Genomic DNA, 18,805 nt, shown 5'->3' on the forward strand with positions numbered 1-18,805 from the left:
TCCCTCTTAGCTATCCAAAAATGTATTTTATTTCAAATTTTGAATTCGTTAAGTCTTTCATCTATAATTTCTTTTGTTAGTGTGTCTGTTTTTTGTTAAAAATCAACATGCACTATTTTGGGTATAGATTTTTACACGTTCATCAGATTTTGAAAAAAATTACATTTTTAGAAACTAGACTCCATTCTACACAATTTTTAAAAAAAAGTTTTGATTTTTGATTTGTTTTCAATGATTTTAGGGGGGAGCACGCTCAAATTTCTGTTTTTCAGGATGTGTCCTATTCGAAAATTAGTAAAAAATCATATACTCATTAAAAAATTAGCTGAAAATTCTGGCATAAACTACAAGGTGTTAGCTAATTTCTCACCAAAGTGATTTTAAAAATTCAAAAAAAAAGTTAACATTTTAGGGGGGCCACAACAAATGCTATGTTATGTTTTTTGCATAACAATAGGACCACTTTTTGTGGCCCCCCTTTTTGAAACCCTTAATCTCCACCATTTTAAAAAAAAAATAGTAGTTTAGAAAGTAGACTCGAAGCACTCTGACTCTTATTATTGTTGCATCTTCAAATTTGGAGTGTAACTATCTTCAATTTGTTGTTGAAGTTCAGACTTTACTGATTTGAGAAAAAAAAAAAAAGTGGTATCTTAAGACCCCCTTTTGGTACCACAACTTGGTGCACATACCCCCCATCATGCCATAAATGCACCATCACCTCCACTGGTTATAGTTGCATGCAAAAGATGCTACATTAATTCATCATGCGTTGACTTGACTACCACTTGGCAAGAAACACCTGGAGAGAGAAAACTTTACCCGAGAAGAATTCTCTTGAAATTTTGAATTTTTTTTGTTTCGAGGAAGCTTTTCCATAAATTTTGCAAATCTCCTATTTTTTAGGATTTTTCAAACATAGGGTTCCAGGGTCCAGGAGGGAGAAAATTATCTCACGAACCCAAATATATCATCATTTTGAATTTCAGATGATTTTTAATGCCCGAAAATGGATTTTTCAAATAAAATTCCTGGGGGAATTTTCATGTTCAATTATTCCTTCCTTGCCTTAGAAATTTTATCTTCAATTCATCCTTGGGTGTGATTTCTTCCTTGTTTGGAATTCCATCTTGAAGGAAGGAATTTCCAACACTTAGTCAAATTTTCACCTTTCCTAAAATTCTATCCTGAAGGAGGGAATTTCCAACATAGCTGAATTTTCACATTTTCAGAGAATTTTGTTGTGAAGGAAGGAATTTCCAACACTTAGCCAATTTTTCACCTTTTCCAAGAATTATGTCATGAAGGAAGGAATTTCCAATACGGTCAATTTTTTCCCTTTCCTGAAATTTCTTCTTCTTGGGTGCAGTTCTTCCCTAAGGAAGATATTTTTGAATTTTCAACCTTTCTTCATGAACCTTTATTTTTACATCTTGCTTCCAACCGTGGGCACATTTTGGAACAGGAAAAGAAATTCTGGAAATTTGTTCCTTGAGGAAGGAATTTTTGTGCTCTTTTAATTCATCATGTCCGTAGGGAGTTTTTTGACCAATTTTTCACATCTCCTATTTTTTAGGAACTTTCCTAAAATTTAGCTCCTAGGTCTACGAGAGAGAAAATTCTCTCACAAATTGAAATCTGCAAAAATTTTGAAATTCGAATGAGATTTGGTGTCTAAAAATGGATTTTTTAAAATATTCCCCGAGGGGATTTTTTGCTTTTTCAATCCATTCCTGACCTTTAATTTCCTCCTTTGCCTTGGGTAATTTCCACTCTGGGGCATGGAATTCACCTAGTGATGGATTTTACACCGTTTCATGAATTCCATGGCACATAGATTTTGGCTCCCTCCAAACCACTTGGGCACTAGATTGACCTCAAGAAGGAATTATTTACAACTTCATGAATTCCAGGCTACCTCACTTTGGCACCCTCTTACTGATTTGGGTGCTAGATTGACTTGGTCATGGATTTCCTTCATCTTTCATGAATTCCTGACTACTCAGTTTTGGTGCCCCAACTGCTTCCTTGGGCGGACTTTTGACCTAGTCTTGGATTTTATGTCATTTCATGAATTCCACGACACATGGATTTTGGCACCCTCTTGACTTCTTGGGCAGAATTTTGACCTAGTCTTGGATTTTATGTAATTTCATGAATTAAAAGAGACATGGATTTTGGCGCCCTCCTGACTCCTTGGGCGGAACTTTGACTTGGTCCTGGATTTTACATAATTTCATGAATTCCAAGAGACATGGATTTTGGCGCCTCTAGGGAATTGGGTGCCATTTCATAGTGGTCAAGGATTTTACGTCCTTTTCATGAATTTTGGACCACAGATCAAGATGACATGCTCGGATTTTGAAGTGATTTTCCAGACTTAGGTGATTTTCAAGCTTTCCATTCTTGGACTCAATATCCACATAGCCAAATTTTGCTCACTCTGCCTTCTCTTTGACTTCCCGAATTTAGAAATGATCATGCATATCTAGTCTTCAGTGTCAGCCTGCAAGGTCCTACCACAAGTAGACTTTCCAAAAATAGAAACTTTTTCAAACTATCAGTGTTAGAGAAAAACAAGACACATGGGCACTTTCTAAAAATAGAAACTGCTAAAAATAGTAAGTTTGATTTTTGGTGAAATGAAGACATTCTGACAGGCAGTGAAATCCCTAAAAAATATGAACTTTCTAAAAATAGAAATTTGCTCAGAATTTGCTCAAATTTCATGTGATGGTTCCTTAAAGGGCCCTGATTTCAATGCAACACCCGGTTTTCCCAAAACCCTAAAGGAAAGGCCTCAAATTCAAGTTAGAAGGTCAAAACCCTAAAATTGACAAAACAAGCTCCAGACTTAACCAAATTTGCTCAAATGAGCTGCAAACTTGATCAAATTAACCCCCAACCATTTGTGAACTAAGAGGACTAACGAGACTTCTGCAAAAAGACCCAAAAACCAAAACCAGAAGACCGAGAGGGCCTAAAAAGTAGGGGTCCCCATTTGCAATGGGGCAATGTGTGAAAACATCACAACATGACCCTTGTTACTTTGTTAGTGAAAGGTAATAAAGAGGTTGAATCTGTTGTGGCATTCCTCTATTTGTATCTCAACTCTTCTATATGTCGTGTCTATGTTATGTCATACATGTGCTCTTGTTTGTAAATGTTCCTTTGTGTTGTCTACTTGGAGATGATGTAAAGCATTGAGATCTCCTTTTGGTCTCTTCCATATTGACATAAAAAGAAATCCATTTGTTATCTCTTGTTCTCTTCTTCCATGGTGTTCGTAGTTCTGTTGCCTTTGGGGATGAGGTTAATTCAAGACAATTATTCTTGATATACATTATTTATCACAACTATATTACTAACCCTAGAGTTAGTGGATCCCTTATGTGCCTTTTTTCATATATATTTTGTGACCATTATCTTTTGATTTTCATTTCTTGGGGGCATCTAATTGTGGTAACATGCTTGTCTTTTGGATGCATGCTACCTTAACGCTATTTCTCCTGATAAGGCCAACACAACCACTTTAACATGGGGGCATACACTCTGATCAATGTTACACTTTATGCACACACCAATGATGTGTTTTCAATATTCAAGTTACTTTGCAAACTGAGCCTTTTGCTTTCTAATTTGGTATTTTCAAATTTCCTTTTTTCACGAATCATAGTAAGCAAATCTTACTAGGCCAATGTAGCCATGTTCTCTTTCCCTTTCATGCATTGTCCCTTTTAACTTGAGATTAGAGTACTAAGATCTTAATGTCCCTGGGGCTTGGTGTGTCTTGTCTCTTTGGTATTTTTCATGAAAGTTTTCAATCTAACTTTGTACTTTACCATGAGTATGGGTGTAGTCTCATACTCTCAATAAATTGAGGGATAAATTTACCATCATAAATTGTATCTGCATATACTTTTATCCTTATTTAGACATCACCTTGGTGTTTTGTCTTTCGATGCTTGATGCTTGCTTTGATTTTTCTCACACCTTTCAAAAATCTGCATTTTCACCTCCTTTTTGTCTTCTATCCAAGTCTGAGTCTTGATTCTTAGGACTAGGGCACTAGAGAACCATGGTCCCAGCTCAAAATTGGGGCACTAAACCACCCTGGTCCTCTTAATCAGGACCTAGATTTGGTCCAGGCTATAATGGTCACATCAAGTGGGCAGAAATTTTTTAAGTTCTATGTTAGTCTGCTCAGAAAATTCAAATGATTTTTGAACGATTAAGTATAAAAGGAGGCCTACCCCTCTCGTTTTAAATTTAATGATATCAATGAAGTGTAAGTTGGCTCCCTCACTTAATTCCATTCAAGTGAGAAAACAATCAAGCATTGAAGGAGAGGTTTACTCAAATTCAAGCATTCAAGATGGCATCTATGATCAAACTTCCATGAAGACATTCTGCATGACATTCTAAAACCTTGTGTGAATTTTCAAGCAAGCTTCATCAAGGTATCAACTTCAATTACAAGCATTCAATTTTAATATCCAATCTTTCCATAAAAAAGAAAGCATCTTGCTGTAATTCAATTCTATTTCTATTATAATTATCATTATCATTTCAATTTCAAGGTTAATTCCTAAATTGGGGTTTGACCCAAGACAAACCCCTATCCACAACCCTTTGTCTCCCTCTCTATGTGTAGGAAATTGATTCAAGAGTAGTGATCAAATGTTATGACATAATTGACGACGACAAATAGGTTCAGAGTTTGAAGGAGTGAAAAGTAGAGGACCAAGGTGAACTACCACCTTGGTCCCAATAATTTTGCCCAATCTTTCGACAGTGGATCCATTGTGTCTCCTTGATCTAGAAAAGATCCCACTTGCCCGTCCAAAAGTTACAGGACCAGCACAACATAACCCTGGTCCTGACAACTCAACCTAAATTTTTAGCAACAGGTTCCGATCCCATTCTTCTTCTCAGATCTTTGTCTGTGGCTTTTTTTGAAATCTATAGCATTCTATTATTAGTGTTTTACTTCAATTTTCCATTGCTTTACCCTAAACTTCATAATTCAAATCAAATTTCAATTCAAAAGGGGTAGACAACAAATAGGTAAATTTAATTATTATTTCTGCCCTTTTCCTAATTGAATTGTGGCTAGATCTATTGAATTTACCCCCCTCTTTTAATGTTTTAGTTAACTAGGTAAGATTAGTTGTTTTAATACATTTTTGGTGAAACCCTAATTTTATCACCTAAATAATAGATGAAGGGGCAATGCAAGTGACATTATTGATGAAGTTGATGAAGGGTGATATATTATATTGAAAAAGGATGGAAGCCTCTAGCAATGCCGGTAAAATGAGTCTTTGAGTTGGAAAGATCCTTCATGATCATTTTTTTGAGGTACATATCTTTTATATACTAGGATGACGAGACATCATTTTTCTAACAATGCTTTGATGAGTAAGCTACATCATGATGTGAATAATGTGTGAGGAAGTTGAGGGTGATGTAGAATGGGGCGAAAGAATGCAATATGGATAGGATTTTCTATCAAACTTGATAGTTGTGTCAACTATTGAAAGTTAAGATAGGTGATTAGTTAAAATTGGGTCTATATGAATAAGTTTACTGTTGTCACGAAAGTTCACCCGCTTGATGAACACCTTGATCATCAACCTCGTGCAATGTGGAAACAACCTCCCAAGTGTGGGACCTTGCGAAATGTGAGGTTGAACCTCTGGAGAAGGCCGACTTCCTCTTCAATTTGATGCAATAGGTCCTAATCTAATGATTCTGACATGGAAAGGGGACAAAGAGGGAAAGCTTGAAAGAGGGGAAAAGGTTTGCACCTAGATGGAATATTGATCTTCCTACCTATAATTGCACAGGAAATTAACAAAACGTGTCCAAGGTATACACAAGATTCTATCTAAATCAGTTATCTGAGAAAAGATGAAGGTTGGGGTTCCTATGAGATACAAAGGGGGGCTAACATTTATCTCACAAATTGCATTCAAAGATGAATTCAACACATTCAACTACCACTGATAAAACTAAAAAAGATGTATTCATAAAATGAGGTGATAATTCACACAGATTTGAACGAACTGAATCTAGGTAAAACAAACAAGCTTTATTAATGTAGGGCAAAGAAAAATTTACAAATGAAGAAGAACATAGTTTTCTAAAGAAGAAAAGAGAGAAGATCTTGCAGAAATATACAAAAAATGCCTTTATAGTTAAGGCCTAACTCAAAATTGAATCACAAATGGAAACCCTAACCCTGGTAGGGTTAGGCTACAAACAATCTGTAATAAATAAATCCCTCCAGAGAGATATCTCAGAGCGGAATGGGTCCGAGTACGTCTGGAGAGACCCATAAAGCCTTCAAATCGCATTGAAAGAGCATGAGTTGCATCTGAGAATGAGCCACAGAGTCCAATTTGGCATAATGGCATCAAAATCCGATAGCCACATTGAATTCTGATTAGATTTGGGGCACCGACCGAGCTCAAAAATCTTCTTAACCACCAAGTCGACAACCACCATTCAAGAAGCATTTAATTCTCAATGACCACTGCAAGTTCAAATGTCAGTTGTTGATCAAGAGATCTTGTGCACAAATGGATGTGTGAGATCTCACCATGTAAGCACCCAAAAGGCCCCAATGGAGGAATAAGTCATGACAGTCAGATCAAATTTGGAGTCGAGATCGATAGCTGAGATTCCAGGCCCACCACATCCTCGCCTACACATTCACATCGCGTGCTAGCCCATCGACCAAAAAGGGTGCAGCCAAAGAGATACACTGGAGAGTGGGGAGGAAAAAAATAGTCTCCCGCTTGCCCATAGAGAAGCAATTGTATCACAAAAGGAACTGCAGGAAAGCGGGCAAAGAAAAAATTTCTTCCCGCACACCCACAATGAAAATATGATGACCCCATGAGTAACATCGCCATCTATAAGGTGGGCCCTACCAATGCCTTTCTCCATGTTGTATCGCTTGTTGCGACATTGCGTGAAAATGGAACATGAAAACAAAAGGAACAAAAGCCGAAAACTCCCAACCACACGATACAACAAAAGGAAACTCTAGCCAACAACCTCATCCTCTCTCACCATCGCTTATTGCATTGTCGGGCAAAAATGAAAGATCGAACCAGGGAACAAAAGAAGAAGTGTTCTTGTTCAATGTGACAAAGTGATAACAAGGGACTCCGCCAACTAGTTTCATTACTTATCATGCGAAAGAGGAAAAGTGGAATAGGAAATAAAAGTGGGAAGTTCCGGACTATGCGATAACTGATAAAAAGAACTCCCGCAAGCCAGTAGCGGGTGAAAGGGGTCGGTCCCGCCATGAACTTAGGACCCTTCAACCGGTGATCGTTAAATGATTTGACCACCACGAATGGTCAACTTAAAAATAAAACTTGGAGCCCAAATAGATGAAAAGACCCCAACTGCTCGCTGCCAACATAGTGTGCATAACATGCAGGTTATGCAAAAGAAAAGAGTTCTCAAATCGGTTATCTTCAAGATAGGCTGACAGAAAAAGGTCAACATTTACCTTTGAGGAGTAGGTTGAGAAGCAAAAAAAATTGAAATTGTAACATCTTGATTGGGATTTACCAAAAGTCATCTTTGAACTTTTTTAACATATTCAAACTTTTGATGAGTCTGATGTTTAACATAATCTAATAACCTAACTAGTAGTCAATAGGGTTTTCCTATGGTCTTTTAAGGTTAAGATATTCTAAGCCTCGGATATGTTTCATGTTAAAAAAGTATTTTGATAAAAAATCCCAAAAATGTTGATACTGTCTCACAATGAAAAGGCAACTCCACACCCAAAAAATTAAAAAAATAATGAAAACACTTTGTTACATATTCAACCATATGATATGTCGATATCAATAATACCATTGTTTCCTTTTCAACACAAATATTACACCTCCTAATAATTCCAATGCCACTAGAGTATAATTCAATAATAAGACCACTTTTCATTTCATTTAATTTAACCTTATATCTTACATAATTTATATATCAAATATATTCATGATAATATGTAATCCAAATATTAAATTATCATCTAGCCATACAAATATTGTGTAGACATATATTTTAAATTATCATCTAACCATACAAATATTGTGTAGACATATATTACAATTTATATAACATACTAATAAATGCCTCTAAATCCCATTTATTTCCATTAGTTGTTTTAATTCTACACATATGTAGCATACTTTCACTTTCCCTAGCAACATTATGTCTAGTTCATTTAAATCTCATTAATATAAGTACACAAAACTAGATTCATTAACACAGTTGTAACTTTCTAATAAAATCAGCAAAAATCATATTAATACAAATAAATAACTCATATACAAAATTGACACTTGTATTAAATGAAATGAGTTACCATTATTAAACATAATATATATCGGCCTCCCAAAATCGTTGGTCGACCCAATTACTTTTATTATTAAAGATTTGTTTATTTTAGTAGGAAGATAATACATGATTGAATAATTGAATGATAATTTATTCTTTGTTTATCCATAATGTTAGAGATTGAGCAACACTAGAATCAAAGAGGGGTAGCTACTCAATAGTCAAGGACCCTAGCATACATAAGAGACATCCTAGATTTGAATCCTAGTCTTAGCCTCTCACATGGTATCAAAACATTCTAATATATCTAGATATAAAATGTGACTTAATATGAATGTTAAAAAATGAGCCACATTTAAATTATATAAAAAATAATAACTCAATAACATAACACTCTACATATATCTAAAATTCTAAACTTAAACTCTAATTAATCTATAAAAATAACATGAAAAAAATATTTTATAATAGCCCCCAAAAGTCAAACATTTAATAAGCCCAATCTCAAAGTTCATAAAAGTGAGATTATTTTATTTAAGCTAAAGTTGTAGTTGGAATAGTTAAAAGTAACATTTTTCTCAACACTATTAGGTTAATAGTATATCTACAATATTAGAATAATATTCTACTCTAAAAAAACAAACTATAAAGTGGTTAAGGATTAAAGCTCTGCAGAATCAGCATCTTCTTCCACCACGGTGGTAATAGAAGGTGTTGGATTACGAGCAGAACAATTGATTCTAATTTCTCCTTTTATGCCTGTCAATACACTCAGTTGACCCATTTTTGCCATGGCCAAAGAAAACTTCTCGAAGAAGAGATCTTGATCGTGGGCAAACTCTTTGACGATTGGTTTGGTTTGAGAGTCTGTATAAAGATCTTGGTCAGATGTGAATAGGCCCTCCCGATTCTTGAGATCCACATAATACTTGTTGTCGAATATGTTGGGTGAGCGGATATCTAATACAGTGGTGTTGGTGACATTTGTGCTTGGACAGGTGACTTTCAAGTTTTTTGCAAAGCTCTTGGCAAGAGTACTATCTTGTGTTGGGTATAGTCGTTCCTCGAATGACGCACAGTGCCCTATTCCTATGGTGTGCCCCCCTGTACTCATCGAACATTAAAAACAAAATTCAATTTATATATATTTACAATTGTAAAAAATGAAATATAATTTAAAATAGATATAAATTAATATTCAACTATGAAAAGTCTTGAATAACAAGAAAAACTTAATAACTATTTTCTTTGAAACAAGATTGATAATATAAATAAATGAATGAAAGAAAGATTTTAATGACATCTACAAAACTAAACAATCTATAAGACCAAGACTAAAGAGGAGAACCTGAAAGAGCGACAAGATCGGTGGCATCAAGGCCTTTGGCAGCAAGAGCATCAATGAGGGCTGAGGCAGTGGTGTTTGGTCCCGGAAGGTTTGCAAGTGTCGCAGCTCTAGTGGCAAACTCCAAGCTGTCCCTCCGCCCTAGAGGCACACTGTATTTTGGCCCTCCAGTCTGTTATAAAAAAAAATTAACATACAGCAACAAAATCACAAAATAAACCAATAACAGACCCAGCAAATGATTGAGACACAAATCAAATGTGCAAGAAGAGGAACCCACAAAAGCTACAGCTCTCTCTTAACAAAATTATCACAAAAAAAAACAGGAAATAGATCAAAACATGTTCAAATTACATCAAATAATAAAAAGGTTACCTGTGAGACTGAATCGCGAGCCGCCAGAGCAGTAATGTCTGCGCAGGACACGACTTCATCACAGGCCTTATCCACATGCTCTTTAATGTCGTTTATTATTTCAAAAGCTTTTTGCCGTAACGTTAAATTTGGAGGGGCTTCCTGTTCACTTGGCCCACTTGCTGATCCATCCAACAGAACAGAAGCATCACAGCCCTGTGCAACAGATTTCAACAATTTAACAGCAATCCAAGAAATAATCATGGCGAAACAAATAAATTAGTGAAAACCCAACCTGAACAAAACAGTCATGAAAGTGAAGACGAAGCAAACCGGCGGCCTGAGTAATATCTTTCTTTAGATAAAACTTGATTCTTTTCTCGACAATGGATTCCAGTTTGGGGCAGGTGCTCTTATAAAATGTCCATGAAAGCCCAGTTTCCAGAGTAAGGTCTGCATTTGAATACAGATCATTCTCTGCTCCAGCGCAAGCAAATGAAAGGGAGAGAGCGAAAAACAAACAGAGCACAGAAACTTTCTCCATTGGGAAAAATAAAGAGATTAGATTTGAAGTCGAAGAAGAACAGTACCGTTGGCATTTAACAGTGGTGAGAGTGTGAAAGTCACACGCCGGCTGTGCTGCAAAAGTCAAGCTGAACTACCTAGCTACTGCAAAGATCGGATTCGTTGACTATCTACCATTCAACGAGAACTCCATTCAAAGCTGTACTGCATCTGACGTGGGTATTTTTCTTCCCCAAAAGCATATAACATCGTTAAGGGTAGGATAAGCATCGGGAATCCGTATGTTTAGTACGATATATCTATTGTTTAATGATCATTTGGTTTAATGCTATAATTATTAGTCCCGCCTATCTATAGGCGGAAACTAATGTTTTCATCTCTGCCTATTAATTTACTTTGAAATCCGTGACAACCAATCACATTTAATTATTTTTTTGGCTTTTCTCACATTTTCTAATGTTTTGCTATTTGATATCCGTAGATTTTAACAGCTCCGCTATCTTCCCAGCCTGCGCTAAAACAACTGACCTTTTGGCCGCACGACCATCTCCATCCTCGAACAAAGCAAGCTCCTCGCTGTTTGCTCCGAAGCATATAGGCAAATTCGGCAAGGGCAAGGACAGCGCAACCTCCGAATACGTAGTATTCGAGAGGCTATACGTATTCGTATTCATGATCACAACTTTTTCTCCCTTTCAAACCCTCCACGCGAATCTCATCGTATAATTTTTACCTAAACTTACTACATTTCTGAAAAAAATGATGATTTTTCATTTGAAAAATTTCCAAATTTACCAGATTCATCACAGTATGTGTATATCAATAGTAAACTGATCTCTTCGTGGAAACAGATGGACTCTTATGCTTTGCCATACTGTATATATTCTTCAAATTTTGTACTCTATGGTTACGTTCTTATGACCAAGCTTGGGACTAAACTGAGCCTAGACAACCCCACCTACACAAAACATACAAAAAACTGTTTGATATTAAAAAATTTAGATGTTTTCATTTCTAGCCATACAGATAAGTTGAATTACACACTAAATAGATGAGCTCAAATTGAATTAAAAGTTTTCCGTGAACTTCAGCCATTTATTCTTCTAAATTAGGGACATTGTACACCAGTAGACACAGTAAACAACTGGATTGCGATAAATAGGCCTTTTTTTGGCTTCTATATGTGTACTGTGGTAGATAATTGTAAAATTCCTCTTTGCAAAAGTTCTTCTCAATATCTGAGAGAAAATTGGCATATTTGTTTCTTACACCTATGTATTTTCCTTCTGGCGAGTCTATTCTGTGAGCTCTGTAAGCTTTGAATAGGATTTCTAAGTAGTCTAATCAGACTCACCATGTCTTGGTGAGTCTCAGCAGGCTTACTGTGTGGTGATGAGGAGGCAACATCCCTGGTTTAATGAGCTTTATAGGCAAAAACGGAAAACCCATGGGCTGACTGAAAAAACTCGTGTTGTTTTGCATTAAATGTGTATAAAATGTTTTTTTTAATTACCTGCAATTTATTCCCGGTTTTACCTGAGCTTTTTTATTATGATTTTATTTGTATTTTTTAATGTAAAAGTTAAAATGTAAATTGTATCAATTTTAATATAGTTTAATTTATTTTGAACTTTTTACTTGAATTATATAGTATTAATTTTTTAAATTTAATTTATTTCAGAATTTAATTGTATTTATGTTCAATTTATATAATATTTTTTTTGTTAATATTGAATTTATTTTTCAATTAATGTTATTATTGTTTTTAATATCAATATTTAATATTCTTGTATAATATTATAAAATAAAATAACATCCTCCCCCATGTTTTACACAAACATCTGCATTTGTACAAATCAATTTTGCCTATTTTTGGCACTAGGCAGGGACTCATGCTGCCTCACAGCTCTTGTTTTATTTTATTTTATAATTCATTATTCTAGTGTGTGAAGGATAATTTATTTACTTGAACGGAGCTTGGAGGTTTGATTTTGTATTCTAATCAAAAGTAAAATTTTATCATCTGTTTCAATTTTTATTTTTTTTAAATTTGAATGTAAATAGTTGAGATAAATATTGACAGAATTTCGATCTTTTTTCTTTTAAATCGAATGTAAACAATTGAGAAAATGATTGATAGAATGTTAAATTTTAGTTTCAATCTTTTTTCTCTTAAATCGAAAATAAAGAGTTGAAAAAATGATTGATAGAATGGTCTCGTTGAAAATAGTAAGTTAGAAGTAACAGAGCAAAAAAAAATAAAAAAAATAGTAAGTTAGAAGTTGAAACTTTCTCTTTTAGAATAGAAAGTTTTGATGTTCACAAAATTAAAGCTAGATTAGATGGTATGTAAAATGTTAGGGGAAAAGCACCCGTTACCGCTCATGTTCATAGTTTGTGATTTCTAGATTTGATTGTGTGAGAGTTTTTGCATCAATGTTCTAGATCACACTCTATGATCCATCATCGGGATGAGAGAGTGCATAAGGAGAAGAAAATTGTATCAATTATCGCCCATGTTCTAATAATTGTTCACTCCTTGCACACCCAACCCCCTAATTACTGACTTTAAAGAAACCAAAAAAAAAAAAACAACCTAAAAGGCTATTAACAAATTTCACATGTATCAATAGCCACTCGCTTTTCTACATAAGTATTGGCAATTTTAAGTACATAGTTATTGGGGCATCTATAAGTAGTTATCGGGCGACACTTTGAAATGTGTACGTTTTGACTCTATACACAAATGTATCCTAAGCATGAATCATTACTACCTAGAAGCCAAAACGATAGCTATAAGATGGAGACAACAATTTTTTTTATCAAAATTCAATGTACCATGTAGAATCTATGAGTGTGAAATTAGCTATAACAACTATTGATATGTTCCCTATGTAAATTGTTAAAAAATGATTAAGCAAACAGTAAATTCTGTTGTTTTGTTTGATGAAAGACTTATTGATAGTTTTATAACAGCCTTTTTCAGATCTTTGTAAAAAAAATTTAGCTTCTTCTATTAAAAAATAAAATTAAAAAGACAGATTTTAACTTTCTCCTAAAATAAATTTAAATAAATAGTTCGAACTATTGACCTTTTTCTTCACTCTACAATATTAATGACCCAACCAAACATATATAAATTAAAAATCTTTTTATAATTGTTTATTCAAATTAAATTTAAAATTATGAATAATTAAACTTTTAATTTCTATTAATCAAAATTTATATCATTTAATCTTTATAATCGACCGACAAACCACCGACTGAAAGAATGAGTCTTGCCAAGTAACAACCCTATGCTACTTTATCGACCGCCTTGAAAGGGACTCGTACATTTGTGGGTCCAATCTAAGTCGAAAACTTTCAAAGAAAACAATGCATATTTAAAACACGTCGTACTCAATTACTCATTCTACAGAGAGAAAATATCTTCGCCTGTACGATCGTATGCAAAAGGATTGGACGTGTAAGGTAAAGATTCATTCCAGACATCTTGGAATGCATGTTGCTTTCAGTCGTTATAAGATTTTTATTATCGTCGTGATGACTGAGTCACTTATCCACCGACTCCTATTGAGAAGCATGGGAATCGTGAAGTGACATAACAACTCGTACAATTTCACATTGAATGTCACCTAGTCAATCTATCGAGTCCCTATGGTGCATCGGTATGTCGGTATGTAGTTATATATATATAATATGTAATGTATGGGTAGCATGTATTGTATGCATAGGATGTGGTAGACGTTGCCATGCAGTTATATGTATGTGTAACATGTATTGTTTGCATAAGATGTCAGTGCATCATAGGGGCTAGGTAGACATTGCCTATACAGGCAGCAAACGCTGTTAAAAACACAATAGAGTTGAAAAGTGACAAAAGTCCCAGATGCGTAGAAGGCAAGTAGAGCAATTTAAAAAATACTGCGTGTAAATTCGTTCAATCTTATAAAAACAAATATTTCGAGGTAGAAAATTTCTAGTTTCAAAACAATTCGTTGAGCATTACTATTTAGGTAGTAATCTTGGACCACCAAATAAGTTTGTAAAGTATATGTTTTTAAGGTACAAAATAAAATCTTTTTTCTTTACATGTATGTAAGAATTAAAAATTGAAAAATCTTGATATTATATATAGTAAGAATTGTTAAAGTTGAATTTTTTTATTTTTTTAATGAAAATTTTAGATTATATCTTATAAAATTCATGTATTTATATTATTCTTGATATTTTTTAATAAATGATTAGAATCTTGTTAAGATATAGCCCTCATGAATCTAACTAATGGTAAGTCGGTTATTATCTAGAGAGTGATATATTAACAGAGCATACAGTTTGGAAATTAAACATAAACAAACTAATTGTTATGAACGGTTGCCTCCGTAGGGACATGTCCATATGTGGCAACTGCCACGTATGGACATGTCCCTACATAGGCAACCTTTCCTCTTCTATTTAAACCGGATTCAATGATAGAGACGATCAATAACTCACGACAATCAGTTTTCCAGAATCGCTATCATTATTCTTCGATCCATATTTAACAACATGGTATCAGAGCCAGCATATTAAGAGAATAAATTAGACAGCCATATTACTCATAAGCATTTATCGGAAGTAAATAACAAATCAACGTAGAGGCTATATACGCAGAGGATATATCCGACTAAGAAAATATTCAAAATGTCAAGTAATATGAGAGTGGAAGATAGACTCGAAGGAGCCTCCAACTTCATTTCCTGGAAGATATGAATCATTGCCATTCTTGAAGAACTAGAATTAGAGTCTTACATAGAAGAAAATCTAGACATGCCAAATGATGAACTAGAGAAATCTACCTGGAAAAGGCGTAATAATAAAGCAAAGAAAATAATTTTTGACTCAATCAAAGATCATATTCTTCCATCTATAGCCAGACTGCCTAAAGCATATGAAGTATTTAAAACCATTAAAAACACATATGAAGTTAACAATGCGAGCAGAATGTTAACCTTGAAACAACAACTTTTAAACATAAAGATGAATAAAGATGATACAATATCTACATACTTTTCAAGGATATCTGAAGTAAAAGACCAATTACAAACTATTGGAAATGAGGTAGATGATCAAGAAATCTCTCTCATAGCCCTAAGAGGATTACCAATTTCATATTAGCAGAACATCCCCCTTACCCAAATTTGAACAACTTAAGAATGAGTGCATTCAAGAGGAATCTCGACTAATCTCAAGAGGATTAGGGACAAATAAAGAAAGAGAAATCCAAGCACTTAATACAAATACCTTCAACAAAAAGAAAAAGTTCTCCAAGCGGAAGAGAGGAAATAAAAACCATCAGAAAAGAGATATGTCTAAAATTCAGTGTTACAAATGCGACAAATATGGGCACACTCACAGGGATTGTCCAGAAAGGAAGAAAACACAAGCTAGTCTAGCCGAAGTCAAAGGAGAAAACTCACTTTTCTTCTTAGCCCTATCAAGCGAAATAAATACAAATAAAAACACTTGGATCGTAGACAGTGGAGCATCAAGGCATATAACTGGATTCAGAAATCAGTTTGAAACACTTAACGGGCACTCAAGTGAAGAGGTTACTATTGGAGATAACTCCACATATCCTGTGAAAGGAATTGGGACCTGTACTATCAAACTAAGAAATGGAGTATCTCTACAATTAAAGGATGTTCTGTTTGTACCTGGAATAAAAAGAAATCTAGTCTCGATCTCAGGCCTAGCTGATCAAGGATATCGGGTTACCTTCAATGAAGATAAAGTTCTACTCTGGCGTAAAAATACAAATATAAAAAATGCCATAACAGTAGGTTCAAGAGATGGTAGCCTATACAAACTATGCAGTGATCAAAAGGAAGCACTAAATCTTGAAGTTTCAAATAATAATGAATTATGGCACAAAAGATTAGGACACCTAAGATATAGTGCTCTATCCAACATAAAGAAGATTACTTCAGGACTGCCCCAACTAAAATCTGAACACACAGTCATTTGCAAAGGATGTGCCTTGGGAAAGAATGTGAAAGTTTCTTTTCCCTCAAGCGAGCACAAATCAAAAGTTATTTTAGAACTAATTCACTCAGACCTATGCGGTCCCATGCCAACACCATCCCTAACTAGATCCTTATACTACATAATCTTTGTTGACGACTACTCTCGAAAAACATGGATATATTTTCTAAAGTGCAAAGACTCAAATGAAGTACTATCTAAGTTCAAAGAATTCAAGGCACTAGTAGAAAACCAGTCAGGGAAGAAAATTAAGGTGTTAAGATCCGACAATGGGGGAGAATATACATCTGACAACTTCAAAGACTTTTGTAATTCTGTTGGGATTAAGAGGGAGTATACTGTGCCATATAATCCACAACATAATGGAGTAGCAGAAAGAAAGAACAGAACCATAATTGAAGCAGCAAAAGCCATGATGCATGACCAAAACTTACACACTTCATTCTGGGCAAAAGCTTCAAATACAACAGTCTACATTCAAAACAGATGTCCGCACTCAATTCTAGAAAACATAACTCCTGAAGAAGCTTTTACAGGGAACAAACCAGACTTAAGTCATTTAAGGATATTTGGCTGTCCCGTATATATACATGTTCCTAAAGAAAAGAGGACAAAACTAGAACCATCCGGAAAAAGAGGTATCTTCATTGGCTATAGTGAAAATACTAAAGGATACTGCATTTACATTCCAGGGAAAAAATCTGTTGAGATAAGCAGAGATGTAAAGTTTGAAGAAAACACTACACTCAAAGAACCCGAGGATGATAACATTACTAAAGAAGAAGAAGATCACATAACTGAGATTGAGAGGGAGAATATCATAGAAAATTCCAAACCTTCAGACACTGAGAGGGAGGACATCATAAGAGCTTCTGAACCTCTTGTTAATGAAAATATTGAAACACTCAATAACAAGGAAAGACCTCTATGGGCAAGGAAAATGATTGAAGAGAATAATGTAGAACCAAATGAAATTTCCAAAGAAAATAAGAGAACAAGAACTCTAAAATGTTATGCTGCACTTCTAACCGAACTCACAAATTCTGAACCAACAAATGTCAGAGAAGCCTTATCAAAACAGGCTTGGAAAGATGCTATGGTTGAAGAATATCAATCTATACTAAAGAATGATGTTTGGGATATAGTGCCTAGACCAAAAGACAAATCAGTTGTCTCATCCAAGTGGTTATTCAAGATCAAATATGCATCTGATGGCAGCATTGAAAAACATAAAGCTCGCTTTGTGGCTAGGGGATTCTCTCAGAAAGCAGGAATTGATTATGAAGAAACATTTGCCCCAGTTGCCCAATATACGTCAGTAAGAACAATCATTGCAATTGTAGCATCCAAAGGATGGAAAATTCACCAAATGGACGTAAAGACTACCTTCCTAAATGGTTCAATTGAAGAAGAAGTATATATAGAACAACCAAAAGGATTCACCATACGTGATAAAAATTGCTATGTTTGTAAACTAAAGAAAGCTCTCTATGGGTTAAAACAAGCACCTAAGGCCTGGTATGCAAGGATAGACAACTATCTCTCCAAACTAGGGTACTCCAAGAACCTAGCAGATCCCAACATCTACTTCAAGGCTTCAAATGGCAATATGATTATATTGGTCCTTTATGTGGATGATCTTTTGATAATAGGAGAGGATAATCTCATTGAGAAATGTAAGCAAGATCTGGTAGCAGAATTCGATATGAAGGATCTAGGGTTTCTACATTATTTTCTGGGATTAGAAGTATGGCAGAAGAAAAACTACATCTTCCTAAATCAAGGAAAGTACACCACAAATATTCTAACTAGATTTGGGATGATGGAGTGTAAGCCATTAGCTACACCGATGGAAACTAATTTGCACAAGCTAAAAATTGAGGCAGAAGATTCAAAACCTATAGATCCCACACTCTACAGACAAATCATCGTTTCACTCATGTATTTGGTAAATACTCGTCCTAATATTTGCTATGCTACAAATGTATTAAGTCACTTCATGTGTGAACCTAAGAAGATACAACTAATGGCTGCTAAACACATTCCAAGATATTTACGAGGCACAATCGGACTTGGCTTAAAGTATGAAAATGTTGAGATTCAACTTGAAGGATATTCTAATTCTGATTGGGTTGAAAGTATCACTGACCATAAAAGTACTACAGGGTGTTGCTTCAGTCTTGGTTCTGCTATGAT

General features: G+C 34.7%; 1 protein-coding gene across 1 annotated transcript; it reads right to left on the reverse strand.

Annotated features, from left to right (window-relative positions):
* Nucleotides 1-8,871: 8,871 nt before the first annotated feature.
* Nucleotides 8,872-10,682, reverse strand: LOC131043938 (peroxidase 12). Its single transcript, XM_057977176.2, has 4 exons — nucleotides 10,356-10,682; nucleotides 10,082-10,276; nucleotides 9,710-9,878; nucleotides 8,872-9,465 (listed from the first exon to the last, which is right to left on the reverse strand). Exons 1-4 carry the CDS (start codon nucleotides 10,602-10,604, stop codon nucleotides 9,023-9,025), a joined length of 1,056 nt encoding a protein of 351 aa, XP_057833159.2. The 5' UTR covers nucleotides 10,605-10,682; the 3' UTR covers nucleotides 8,872-9,022.
* Nucleotides 10,683-18,805: the final 8,123 nt, after the last annotated feature.

Source organism: Cryptomeria japonica, chromosome 5 (assembly GCF_030272615.1).
Source record: "Cryptomeria japonica chromosome 5, Sugi_1.0, whole genome shotgun sequence".
Lineage (NCBI taxonomy): Eukaryota > Viridiplantae > Streptophyta > Pinopsida > Cupressales > Cupressaceae > Cryptomeria > Cryptomeria japonica.